At 47.7% G+C, this 13,283-nt stretch overlaps 1 protein-coding gene across 1 annotated transcript in view; it reads left to right on the forward strand.

Annotated features, from left to right (window-relative positions):
- LOC311235475 (tumor necrosis factor receptor superfamily member 16-like) overlaps positions 1-13,283 on the forward strand; it is a gene marked incomplete at its 5' end in the record, with an annotated part of 48,831 nt that overhangs the window by 31,020 nt on the left and 4,528 nt on the right. The window contains 3 exon segments of the mRNA XM_084322938.1: positions 7,076-7,090; positions 7,093-7,437; positions 9,605-9,626. Coding sequence (XP_084179064.1) covers positions 7,076-7,090; positions 7,093-7,437; positions 9,605-9,626 — 382 coding nt within the window.

Genomic DNA, 13,283 nt, shown 5'->3' on the forward strand with positions numbered 1-13,283 from the left:
ACAAACACACAAACACACAAACACACACACACGCACGCACGCACGCACGCACAGACACACACACACACACACACACACACACACACACACACACACACACACACACACACACACACACACACACACACACACACACACACACACACACACACACACACACACACACACACACACACACACACACACACACGATTCACTTCACCCATTTACAACCTTAATGCTATCATTCTGTTGTGAGGAAGACCTCCAACATTAAGACAGATTAGACCAGACACTACAAGCTGAGGAAGCTGTCTCTCTCTCTCTGTCTGTATGTCTCTCTGTCTGACTGTGTCTCTGTCTGTCTGTCTGTCTGTCTGTCTGTCTGTCTGTCTGTCTGTCTGTCTGTCTGTCTGTCTGTCTGTCTGTCTGTCTGTCTGTCTGTCTGTCTGTCTCTCTGTCTATCTGTCTGTCTTTCTCTCTCTCTCTCTCTCTCTCTCTCTCTCTCTCTCTCTCTCTCTCTCTCTCTCTCTCTCTCTCTCTCTCTCTCTCTGTCTCTGTCTCTGTCTCTGTCTGTCTGTCTGACCGTCTGTCTGTCAGAATATATGTGTGATTGACAGTCTTTATGGTGGTTGTATTCAGTTGGATGTCCTTTTCTTGTCACAACAGCTCACAAATCCTGCTGCTATGTTTGCACATTGTTTTACAGACAGCAACATAGACTGCTACTAGCTCACATCTCTTTATAGCAGGCAGCAACACATACTGCTGCTAGCTCACAGCTCTTTATAGCAGGCAGCAACACATACTGCTGCTAGCTCACAGCTCTTTATAGCAGGCAGCAACACATACTGCTGCTAGCTCACAGCTCTTTATAGCAGGCAGCAACATAGACTGCTACTAGCTCACAGCTCTTTATAGCAGGCAGCAACATAGACTGCTACTAGCTCACAGCTCTTCATAGAAGGCAGCAACATAGACTGCTACTAGCTCACATCTCTTTATAGCAGGCAGCAACACATACTGCTGCTAGCTCACAGCTCTTTATAGCAGGCAGCAACATAGACTGCTACTAGCTCACAGCTCTTTATAGCAGGCAGCAACATAGACTGCTACTAGCTCACATCTCTTTATAGCAGGCAGCAACAACATGTACTGCTGCTAGCTCACAGCTCTTCATAGCAGGCAGTAACATAGATTGCTGCTAGCTCACAGCTCTTTATAGCAGGCAGCAACATAGACCGCTGCTAGCTCACAACTTTTTATAGCAGGCAGCAACATAGACTGCTAGTGCTACTAGCTCACAGCTCTTTATAGCAGGCAGCAACATAGACTGCTGCAGTGCTAGCCCACAGCTATTTCTGGACTCATTAAAAAAACTGCTCAAAACCCACCTCTTCAACTTGGCCTTTAACCCCTAATTTCTCACTTTTTATGTTGTGTCTGTCCACTATGTTTGTTACTTTTGTTATTTTCCCCCCTATGTAAAGCGACCTTGGGTCTTTTGAAAGGCGCTTTATCTGATAGGTTAAGAAAACATTTAGTTATTAATTCACATTAAAAAACTTTAATGTGCCAGGTTTTCAATATCAAGGCTGCACTCACCCAGTCTTTACTTTTTCAAGGTTAATTCTAGATTAATCAAATAATCTGCTATGGTGTACTGGGGCGACAGTGGATCAGTAGGTAGAGCAGTCGTCTGGTAATCCGGAGGTTCCCGGTTCGATTCCCGCTCCTCCCGGGCAGCTTGTCGAAGTGTCCTTGAGACACTTAACCCTTAACTGCTCCCGATGAGCAGGTTGGCACCTTGCATGGTTTCCTCCGCCGTCGGTGTGTGAATGTGTGAGTGGACGGGTAAAATGTGAAGAACAAATTGTAAAGTGCTTTGGATAAAAGCTGTGATATAAATGCAGCCATTTACCATTTACTGTCCATTCAGAGCCAGATAGCACCTCATTTAGAGCCAGATAGCACCTCATTTAGAGCCAGATAACACCTTATTTAGAGCCAGATAGCACCTCATTTAATAATAATAATAACTTTATTTGTATAGCACTTTTCATACAGAGGTTGCAGTTCAAAGTGCTTCACAACAGTAAAAAATACAGGCATAAGCGAGCATAAAAAGATAGACAGGTAGAATCACAGTGTTTCACATTAGGATCTAGCATCCCAATAGGCTCTCCGCTTACAGTTTTCAGTAACACAAATAGTAAAAATAGTTTAAAATGATTCAGTTTAAAAATAGTCAAAAAATTATAAAATAGAACGGACATAAAAAATACAGGCATGAGCGAGCATAGCAAGGTATGGCAAATCACAGTGTTTCACATTAGGATCTAGCATCCTAATAGGCTCTCTATTCAGTAATACAAATAATCACAGTGTTTCACATTAGGATCTAGCATCCTAATAGGCTCTCTATTCAGTAATACAAATAATCACAGTGTTTCACATTTGGATCTAGCAAATAATAAAAATTGTTTAAAATGATTCAGTTTAAAAACCCAGAGACCCAGATAGCACCTTATTTAGAGCCAGATCCATTTAGAGCCAGCACCTAATGTACAGTGTGAGCAGTGAACAATAGGAAACAACTATTTAAAAGATTGCCTATGGGGAACAGTAGGCTAAGCAAATGGCTGTAACACTAGAAATGCGCCTTCGCATTGTGCCTCCGAACACTATAATGCACCTCCGAAGGGTTCAGCACCATGGAGAGCACCATAGTGTACAGGTAGTTAGTGCTCGAGGAATCTATATTTATTACTGGACCGTGCAGCTTCAAGTAGAGCCTTCTGACCAAGAGCATATTTATAAAAACTCTTCAGTTACCTCAATGTCGACAGTTGATGCTCGCAGTTGTGAATGATGTGCGCAAGACAGTTTGCCTTCACAATGCTGTCGTGGTCATTGTGAAGCTCTTTGTACACAGATTTGTGTTTTCCATAGTTAACACTAGCATTATCCGCCTCTAAGCCCAGACCATTTGACGAAGTCTGCTCGTGATCTGGCTGTGGATTTTGTCTGCCGTTTCATTGTGGTCTTCATAAAAGTCCAGGGCCCTCATTTATCAATTTATCTTAGAAAGTATTCTATTTTCATACAGAATTTAGAATGTGTGCACGCACAAAAAAACTGGATTTATCAACCGTGCGTACACAGGTCCTACGCTCCTCCGTGTTGATAAATACCTCTTTGTTCTACCGTCAATGCTCGTGCATGATTATCCATATATGGTCATGAAACACCCCCCATGGGATGTGAAATAATGGACTGACCCGAGCGGAACTCTGAGAAACTTCACGGGAGATTGTTCACTGAGGCGCTGTCGAACCAAGAAGACACAACCGGTGTTATGGGATAAATAAAAGGCTGACTTGTACACGGTGATGTCAGATATCAACGGCTCCCTAAGACCATTGCTGCAATTCTGCCTGGACAGCTCAAAATACTAATAAAGACCGTTCGTTGACCACTGTTTGGCGTTGGTGTGTCATTCTAACCGTGCTGGAATATGAATGCCTTTATTCGTTTTGTTCTCATATCATATTCATATTCATATAATAGTTTACTCTATCAGCATACCAGCATGTAATACGTTCTGAGTGTGTATCTACCTCAACTCCTTATTATTTTGCGCATAGATTGCAGAAATACGGGAACGTTTTGATTTATATTAAGACACATTATTGCAAGGGTTCTCATTGCAATGCGTTTTTTATTCTTTCTTATACAGTAGGAAGGGGGAAGAACACTATATCGTGGGTGTTCATATGACTTGTATTCTGCTTACAGCTTAGAAATTCCACTTGTTTCGTTTAACGTAAAGCCTTTTAAATATAATCAAAACGTTCCCGTGTTTCTGCGGTCTGTGCGCAAAATAATAACGAGTTGAGCTACGCGGAGTGCAGTTAGTCAGTACACCCCGTATATTCCGATAACGCTATATAAACCATGCTGCATTCATTCGGAGATAAAGACCTATTATTCCAAATGCTATTTATAGGGTTTTGACCATAATTACACTACTGTTGCTATTTTACAATGAACTATAATGAATTACGGTTCATACAGAACACGCCAGTGTTGAAACTAATGCACAGAAGCTTATTTCCTTGTTGTAATAATATATTCTACCAACGGGCGCCAGCTACACATGCTCTGGGCTGTGCGTAGACATACGCACAAAGTCAAGTTCACGTTCAAATTGATAAATCCCACACTTTGCTTAGAAATGGTCGTACGCACGGGTTAAGCACATAGCATACATTTTTGCATGACTGATTGTTGATTGCACAAGATTGTGCAATAATACAATAATAAAATAGACATAAAAAAACAGGTAATAAGAAGACATAAGATGTGCATGATAAAATAGACATGCTAAATTCCTGAGAAGGCACTGGTTCCTATGTACACTACTATACAATATACAATTTTAACTGTCCCGCACAAATCTGGACGTTTGGTCACCCCATACATGCTGTACTTTACATGCTGTACTTTACATGCACAATATTTTACATATGTAATGAACAGCTACTTATATTCTTCATTCTACAATACCAGCTTCCATTTCTCTCCCCTCTCTGCCTCTCCCTATCTCCACCCTTTCTCTCTGTCTCTCTGTCCCTCTCTCTCTCTCTCTCTCTCTCTCTCTCTCTCTCTCTCTCTCTCTCTCTCTCTCTCTCTCTCTCTCTCTCTCTCTCTCTCTCTCTCTCTCTCTCTATCTCCCCACTCTCTCCCCCTCTATCTGTCTCTCTCTCTCACACACACACACACACACACACACACACACACACACACACACACACACACACACACACACACACACACACACACACACACACACACACACACAAGCACTGTGCTTCTCCTACAAATGGGTCTGTTTCATAATTTAGTGTGTTTCCCAGTTCTCTATCCAGTTAAAATACGATTCTATAAGCCATGCAGTATTGATCGAGTCGTCTACATAGAGCAGCGATGACACTAAGCATTACAGTACATCACATGACAATCTCCTCGAAAGTTTTATTTCTTATTTTTATTATTATAATATTTTCTTTTATATTCAGAAAACATTTTATTGCCGATATTTATGTCTTCCTACTATTCAGATTCAGATGATTTTATTGTCACAACCTTTTCAAATGTACATACATTCAGAAAAATGTGAGAAGCTTGTTTTTCCCGGCTCCTAGATTTGTAAACATAATACACAATGTATATATTTCTATCTATACAAACCTTAACTATAAACTATAACTGTAAACTATAACTATAAACTAGATAAGCTATAAATAAACTATAAACTATAAACATTTAAAAACTAAACTATAAAACTAAACATAATACACAATATATATTCTATCTATACAAACTATAAGCTATACATATAAACTATAACTATAAACTAGATAAGCTATAAATAAACTAAACTAAAAATATAAACTAAACTATAAACTATAAACTAAAACTATAAACAAAAACAAAACACAATACACAACGTATATTCTCTATATTACCCTGCCCATACCTGTACCTCCCCTCCCCCCATACTGCTATGACACCCGAATTTCCCCATGGAAATCAATAAAGGAATACCTTATTTGATCTTATCTTAAGAATCAGTCTGAATGTAGCCTACATCTAAACCACTGTCTTCTACCCTCTCCTCTCCTCTCCTCTCCTCTCCTCTCCTCTCCTCTCCTCTCCTCTCCTCTCCTCTCCTCTCCTCTCCTCTCACTCTCCTCTCCTCTCCTCTCCTCTCCTCTCCTCTCCTCTCCCTCTCCTACCCTCTCCTACCCTACCCTACCCTACCCTCTCCTCCCATCTCCTCTCCTCTCCTCTCCTCCTCTCCTCCCTCTCCTCTCCTCTCCTCTCCTCTCCTCTTCTCTCCTCTCCTCTCCTTCCCTCTCCTACCCTCTCCTCTCCTTCCCTCTCCTCTCCTCTACTTCCCTCTCCTCTCCTCTCCTCTCCTTCCCTCTCCTCTCATCTCTTTCCCGCCTCTCATCTCCTTCCCTCTCCTTCCCTCTCCCTCCCTCTCCTCTCCTTCCCTCTCCTACCCTCTCCTCTCCTACCCTCTCCTCTCCTCTCCTCTCCTTCCCCTCTCCTCTCCTCTCCTCTCTCTCCTCTCCTCTCCTTCCCTCTCCTACCCTCTCCTCTCCTTCCCTCTCCTCTCCTCTACTTCCCTCTCCTCTCCTCTCCTCTCCTTCCCTCTCCTCTCATCTCTTTCCCGCCTCTCATCTCCTTCCCTCTCCTTCCCTCTCCTTCCCTCTCCTCTCCTCTCCTCTCCTACCCTCTCCTCTCCTTCCCTCTCCTCTCCTTTCCTCTCCTTCCCTCTCTTCCCTCTCCTCTCCTTCCCGCTCCTTCCCTCTCCTTCCCTCTCCTCGCCTCCCCTCTCCTTCCCTCTCCTCTCCTCTCCTACCCTCTCCTCTCCTCTCCTACCCTACCCTCTCCTCTCCTTCCCTCTCCTCTCCTCTCCTTCCCTCTCCTCTCCTCTCCTCTCCTCTCCCTCTCCTTCCCTCTCCTCTCCTCTCCCTCTCCTCTCCTCTCCTCCCTCTCCTCTCCTCTCCTCTCCTCTCCTCTCCTCTCCTCTCCTCTCCTCTCCTCTCCTCTCCTCTCCTCTCCTCTCCTCTCCTCTCCTCTCCTCTCCTCCCCTCTCCTCTCCTCTCCTTCCCTCTCCTTCCCTCTCCTACCCTCTTCTCTCCTCTCCTTCCTCTCCTCTCCTCTCCTCTCCTCTCCTCTCCTCTCCTCTCCTCTCCTCTCCTCTCCTCTCCTCTCCTCTCCTCTCCTCTCCTCTCCCTCCCTATCTTCTCCCTCCCTCCCTCTCCTCTCCCTCCCTCTCTCTCTCCTCTCCTCTCCTCTCCTCTCCTCTCCTCTCCTCTCCTCTCCTTCCCTCTCCTCTCCTTCCCTCTCCTTCCCTCTCCTCTCCTCTCCTACCCTCTCCTCTCCTCTCCTACCCTCTCCTCTCCTTCCCTCTCCTCTCCTCTCCTCTCCTCTCCTTCCCTCTCCTTCCCTCTCCTTCCCTCTCCTCTCCCTCTCCTCTCCTACCCTCTCCTCTCCTCTCCTCTCCTCTTCCTCCCTGCAGGCGAGACCTTCTCGGAGACTTCAGCCACGTGGAGAAGTGTGAGCTGTGCACGCGGTGCTCCGGCCTCCTGCGCATGCAGACGCCGTGCACCGACTCCAACGACGCCGTCTGCGTCTGTGACTACGGCTACTACCTGAACCGCATCTCCAGCCGGTGCGAGCGCTGCACCAAGTGCCCAGAGGGGAAGGGCATGCTGTACGGCTGCGAGCACAACCGTGACACGGTGTGCGAGGAGTGCACCAGGGACACGTACTCGGACCAGGAGAGCTCCCGCGAGCCCTGTCTGCCCTGCACCATCTGCGACGAGGGGGAGGAGGTGGAGATCCAGGCCTGCACCTCCGTCACAGACACACTGTGCAAAGGTAGGAGGAGCGGCTGCTCGGCTCGCCTGGTTTGCTGGGGATGGGCGTCTCGCTGTGTCTCGCTGTGTCTCGCTGTGTACATTTAGTCATTTAGCTGACGCTTTTATCCAAAGCGCCTTACAAGTTCTGTACGACAAGTCAGCAGGAAGGGTACAACTCACCTAAAAACACACCTGTTCACACTTGCCTTCACGCAACACGGCCCTGCTCCCAAGTAGCCCACCCCCTGACTCTTTTCTTTTAAGCCACAGATCCCGTTGTTTTTGTTGTTTGTTTGTTTTTGTTTTTGTTCATTTTTCTTGTTGTTGTAATTTTCTTTTCACATTTTTATTTATCCTTTCTTTTATATAGCTTCTCTCTCCTTGTACAGTGTCCTTGAGTCTGAGAAAGGCGCTTCTCTCTTCAAATCCAATTAATTATTATTATTATTATTAACTCTTTCAGCTGAGTAACCATGTTCATCAAACAGTGCTGCAACTTGGGCGCTGCAGTGTTGAGTGCATAGTAGTAGAGACATATTAGTATCAGGCCACGTGAGCGGATCGGCGCGGCCGAGAAATCCGCTCTTCGCTCTTTAAAGCTTGGTCCGCTCCGCTAATCGATCATGTTGACCCCGCCCCCAAGTCGCTCTCCGCTCGCTCCCCGCTCACCTTGAATCGAGCCCCGCGCCAGATCGCTCGGCAGATTTTTTATTTTTTTTTGGAGCATGGTGTAAATCAGCTCAAACTACAACAGTCTACACCCCCTGGGCCCCTTAACAATTGTTTGTATTGAGCCGCATTGTAATTGTACCCATTCTGCAATGTTAAATAACGTTGTTTATCCATTCACTAGCTATATTAAGCGATGATAGGCTAGCCGAGCCACAATGCTATGGTCGCTGCCATTAACGTTAGCATGTAAGCTAACGTCAACAACAATGGCGTCGATACGTTTTCTAACAGAAGTGAGTGTGGGCGTCTCTACAGTGACAAAGCCTGAACCGGATATCACAGGTTCACCCTTCTCATTGGTTGAAAATGGCCTTCATGTTTGTACATCGCCATCTGTTGCTTTGGCATTGTACTGCATGTATATTACATCAACAGTGTTAAACCACTGTGAGCGACCTGGAGTGGATTGGAGCGGAGGAGAACTCTCGCTCCGGACGTCGCGCCGACCCATTTTAAAACCCACTCCTCGCTCACGTCAAAACCGCCCGCTCCGCGCCCCGCGCCGCTCACGCTCCGATCCGCTCACATGGCCTGATTAGTATAGTAGGTAGTAATATAGACAAGGACGATTATTTAGCGATTATTTAGTGATATGACGTTAGGTTGATACTTTTGTATGGTGTAGAATTGAATGCGGTTTTATCAATGGGACAGTTATCTAGATGATTGACACATTTCTCAACCATTCTGTGAATGTACTTTGATCCCGTCCAACCTCTGTCCCGCCCAGTGGCAGCATCAGGGTTGAACTGTGGGGCGGTTTGCCTCGGGGCAAGACGCTCTGAATAGAAACGATGTCACGTTTCATCCTAGGTCAGTAGGATCCACTGACCGTCTACCGTATAAGAGAGAGAGAGACAGAAAGAGAGAGAGAGAGAGAGAGAGAGAGACAGAGAGAGAGAGACAGACACAGAGAGAGAGAGGCATAGAGAGAGAGAGAGAGAGAGAGAGAGGCAGATAGAGAGGCAGAGAGGCACAGAGAGAGAGAGAGAGACAGAGAGAGAGACAGAGAGAGATACCACACAGTCTAATCATCTCGCCACGACACAACAGACATTGTTGGCCCAAATGTCACCTCGCTGCTCATCTCAGTGTGAACTTGTCTCGTACTAAAGACCGCCCTCTCTCTCCGTCTCAGTGTGAACTTGTCTCGTACTAAAGACCGCCCTCTCTCTCCGTCTCAGTGTGAACTCATCCCATACTAAAGACTGTCCTCTCTCTCCATCTCAGTGTGAACTCATCCCGTACTAAAGACCGCCCTCTCTCCGTCTCAGTGTGAACTCGTCCCGTACTAAAGACCGTCCTCTCTCTCCATCTCAGTGTAAACTCGTCCCGTACTAAAGACTGTCCCCTCTCTCCATCTCAGTGTGAACTCGTCCCGTACTAAAGACCGTCTTCTCTCCATCTCAGTGTGGACTCGTCCCGTACTAAAGACCGTCCTCTCTCCATCTCAGTGTGGGGCGGCGTGGCTCAGGGGTATAGTGGGGCGTCCAATGATCGAAGGGTTGGTGGTTCGAATCCCGCTCAAGCCCATGTCCATCCCATTGCCGTTGTGTCCTTGGGCAAGACACTTAACCTACTTGCCTCGTATGAATGTGTATGCATGTGAATGAATCTTGGTGGTGGTCGGAGGGGCCGTAGGCGATGATTATTCGCCACGCTTCCGTGAGTCTGCCTCAGGGCAGCTCTGGCTGCAATTGTAGCTTACCACCACCGGTATGACTGTGTATGAACGAATAATGGACTCTGTGAAGCGCTCTGAGTCAGAGCAACAGTCAGTCAGAGAAGAGCGCTATATAAATCCAATCCATTATTATTATTATTAGTGTGGACTCGTCCCGTACTAAAGACCGTCCTCTCTCTCCGTCTCAGTGTGAACTCGTCCCGTACTAAAGACTGTCCCCTCTCTCCGTCTCAGTGTGAACTCGTCCCGTACTAAAGACCGTCCTCTCTCTCCGTCTCAGTGTGAACTCGTCCCGTACTAAAGACTGTCCTCTCTCTCCATCTCAGTGTGAACTCGTCCCGTACTAAAGACCGTCCTCTCTCTCCATCTCAGTGTGAACTCGTCCCGTACTAAAGACTGTCCCCTCTCTCCGTCTCAGTGTGAACTCGTCCCGTACTAAAGACCGTCCTCTCTCTCCGTCTCAGTGTGAACTCGTCCCGTACTAAAGACCGCCCTCTCTCTCCGTCTCAGTGTGAACTCGTCCCGTACTAAAGACCGTCCTCTCTCTCCGTCTCAGTGTGAACTCGTCCCGTACTAAAGACCGTCCTCTCTCTCCGTCTCAGTGTGAACTCATCCCGTACTAAAGACTGTCCTCTCTCCATCTCAGTGTGAACTCGTCCCGTACTAAAGACCGTCCTCTCTCTCTGTCTCAGTGTGAACTCGTCCCGTACTAAAGACTGTCCTCTCTCTCCGTCTCAGTGTGAACTCGTCCCGTACTAAAGACCGTCCTCTCTCTCCGTCTCAGTGTGAACTCGTCCCGTACTAAAGACCGTCCTCTCTCCATCTCAGTGTGAACTCGTCCCGTACTAAAGACTGTCCTCTCTCCATCTCAGTGTGAACTCGTCCCGTACTAAAGACCGTCTTCTCTCCGTCTCAGTGTGAACTCGTCCAGTACTAAAGACTGTCCTCTCTCTCCGTCTCAGTGTGAACTCATCCCGTACTAAAGACCATCCTCTCTCCATCTCAGTGTGAACTCGTCCCGTACTAAAGACCGTCCTCTCTCCATCTCAGTGTGAACTCGTCCCGTACTAAAGACCGCCCTCTCTCTCCGTCTCAGTGTGAACTCGTCCCGTACTAAAGACCGTCCTCTCTCTCCGTCTCAGTGTGAACTTGTCCCGTACTAAAGACCGTCCTCTCTCTCCATCTCAGTGTGAACTCGTCCCGTACTAAAGACCGTCCTCTCTCCGTCTCAGTGTGAACTCGTCCCGTACTAAAGACCGTCCTCTCTCTCCATCTCAGTGTGAACTCGTCCCGTACTAAAGACCGTCCTCTCTCCGTCTCAGTGTGAACTCGTCCCGTACTAAAGACCGTCCTCTCTCCGTCTCAGTGTGGACTCGTCCCGTACTAAAGACTGTCCTCTCTCTCCGTCTCAGTGTGAACTCGTCCCGTACTAAAGACCGTCCTCTCTCTCCGTCTCAGTGTGAACTCGTCCCGTACTAAAGACCGTCCTCTCTCTCCGTCTCAGTGTGAACTCGTCCCGTACTAAAGACCGTCCTCTCTCTCCGTCTCAGTGTGAACTCGTCCCGTACTAAAGACCGTCCTCTCTCTCCATCTCAGTGTGAACTCGTCCCGTACTAAAGACCGTCCTCTCTCTCCGTCTCAGTGTGAACTCGTCCCGTACTAAAGACCGTCCTCTCTCCATCTCAGTGTGAACTCGTCCCGTACTAAAGACTGTCCTCTCTCCATCTCAGTGTGAACTTGTCCCGTACTAAAGACCGTCCTCTCTCTCCATCTCAGTGTGAACTCGTCCCGTACTAAAGACCGTCCTCTCTCTCCGTCTCAGTGTGGACTCGTCCCGTACTAAAGACCGTCCTCTCTCCGTCTCAGTGTGAACTCGTCCCGTACTAAAGACCGTCCTCTCTCTCCGTCTCAGTGTGAACTCGTCCCGTACTAAAGACCATCCTCTCTCCATCTCAGTGTGAACTCGTCCCGTACTAAAGACCGTCCTCTCTCCATCTCAGTGTGAACTCGTCCCGTACTAAAGACCGCCCTCTCTCTCCGTCTCAGTGTGAACTCGTCCCGTACTAAAGACCGTCCTCTCTCTCCGTCTCAGTGTGAACTTGTCCCGTACTAAAGACCGTCCTCTCTCTCCATCTCAGTGTGAACTCGTCCCGTACTAAAGACCGTCCTCTCTCCGTCTCAGTGTGAACTCGTCCCGTACTAAAGACCGTCCTCTCTCTCCATCTCAGTGTGAACTCGTCCCGTACTAAAGACCGTCCTCTCTCCGTCTCAGTGTGAACTCGTCCCGTACTAAAGACCGTCCTCTCTCCGTCTCAGTGTGGACTCGTCCCGTACTAAAGACTGTCCTCTCTCTCCGTCTCAGTGTGAACTCGTCCCGTACTAAAGACCGTCCTCTCTCTCCGTCTCAGTGTGAACTCGTCCCGTACTAAAGACCGTCCTCTCTCTCCGTCTCAGTGTGAACTCGTCCCGTACTAAAGACCGTCCTCTCTCTCCGTCTCAGTGTGAACTCGTCCCGTACTAAAGACCGTCCTCTCTCTCCATCTCAGTGTGAACTCGTCCCGTACTAAAGACCGTCCTCTCTCTCCGTCTCAGTGTGAACTCGTCCCGTACTAAAGACCGTCCTCTCTCCATCTCAGTGTGAACTCGTCCCGTACTAAAGACTGTCCTCTCTCCATCTCAGTGTGAACTTGTCCCGTACTAAAGACCGTCCTCTCTCTCCATCTCAGTGTGAACTCGTCCCGTACTAAAGACCGTCCTCTCTCTCCGTCTCAGTGTGGACTCGTCCCGTACTAAAGACCGTCCTCTCTCCGTCTCAGTGTGAACTCGTCCCGTACTAAAGACCGTCCTCTCTCTCCGTCTCAGTGTGAACTCGTCCCGTACTAAAGACCGTCCTCTCTCCATCTCAGTGTGAACTCATCCCGTACTAAAGACCGTCCTCTCTCCATCTCAGTGTGGACTCATCCCGTACTAAAGACCGTCCTCTCTCCATCTCAGTGTGGACTCATCCCGTACTAAAGACCGTCCTCTCTCTCCATCTCAGTGTGAACTCATCCCGTACTAAAGACCGTCCTCTCTCCATCTCAGTGTGGACTCATCCCGTACTAAAGACCGTCCTCTCTCTCCATCTCAGTGTGGACTCGTCCTGTACTAAAGACCGTCCTCTCTCTCCATCTCAGTGTGGACTCGTCCCGTACTAAAGACCGTCCTCTCTCCATCTCAGTGTGGACTCATCCCGTACTAAAGACTGTCCTCTCTCCATCTCAGTGTGAACTCATCCCGTACTAAAGACCGTCCTCTCTCTCCATCTCAGTGTGGACTCGTCCCGTACTAAAGACTGTCCTCTCTCCATCTCAGTGTGAACTCATCCCGTACTAAAGACCGTCCTCTCTCTCCATCTCAGTGTGGACTCGTCCCGTACTAAAGACCGTCCTCTCTCTCCATCTCAGTGT

This window comes from Notolepis coatsorum, assembly GCF_963971535.1.
Source record: "Notolepis coatsorum genome assembly, chromosome: 10".
NCBI classification, from domain to species: Eukaryota; Metazoa; Chordata; class Actinopteri; order Aulopiformes; family Paralepididae; genus Notolepis; species Notolepis coatsorum.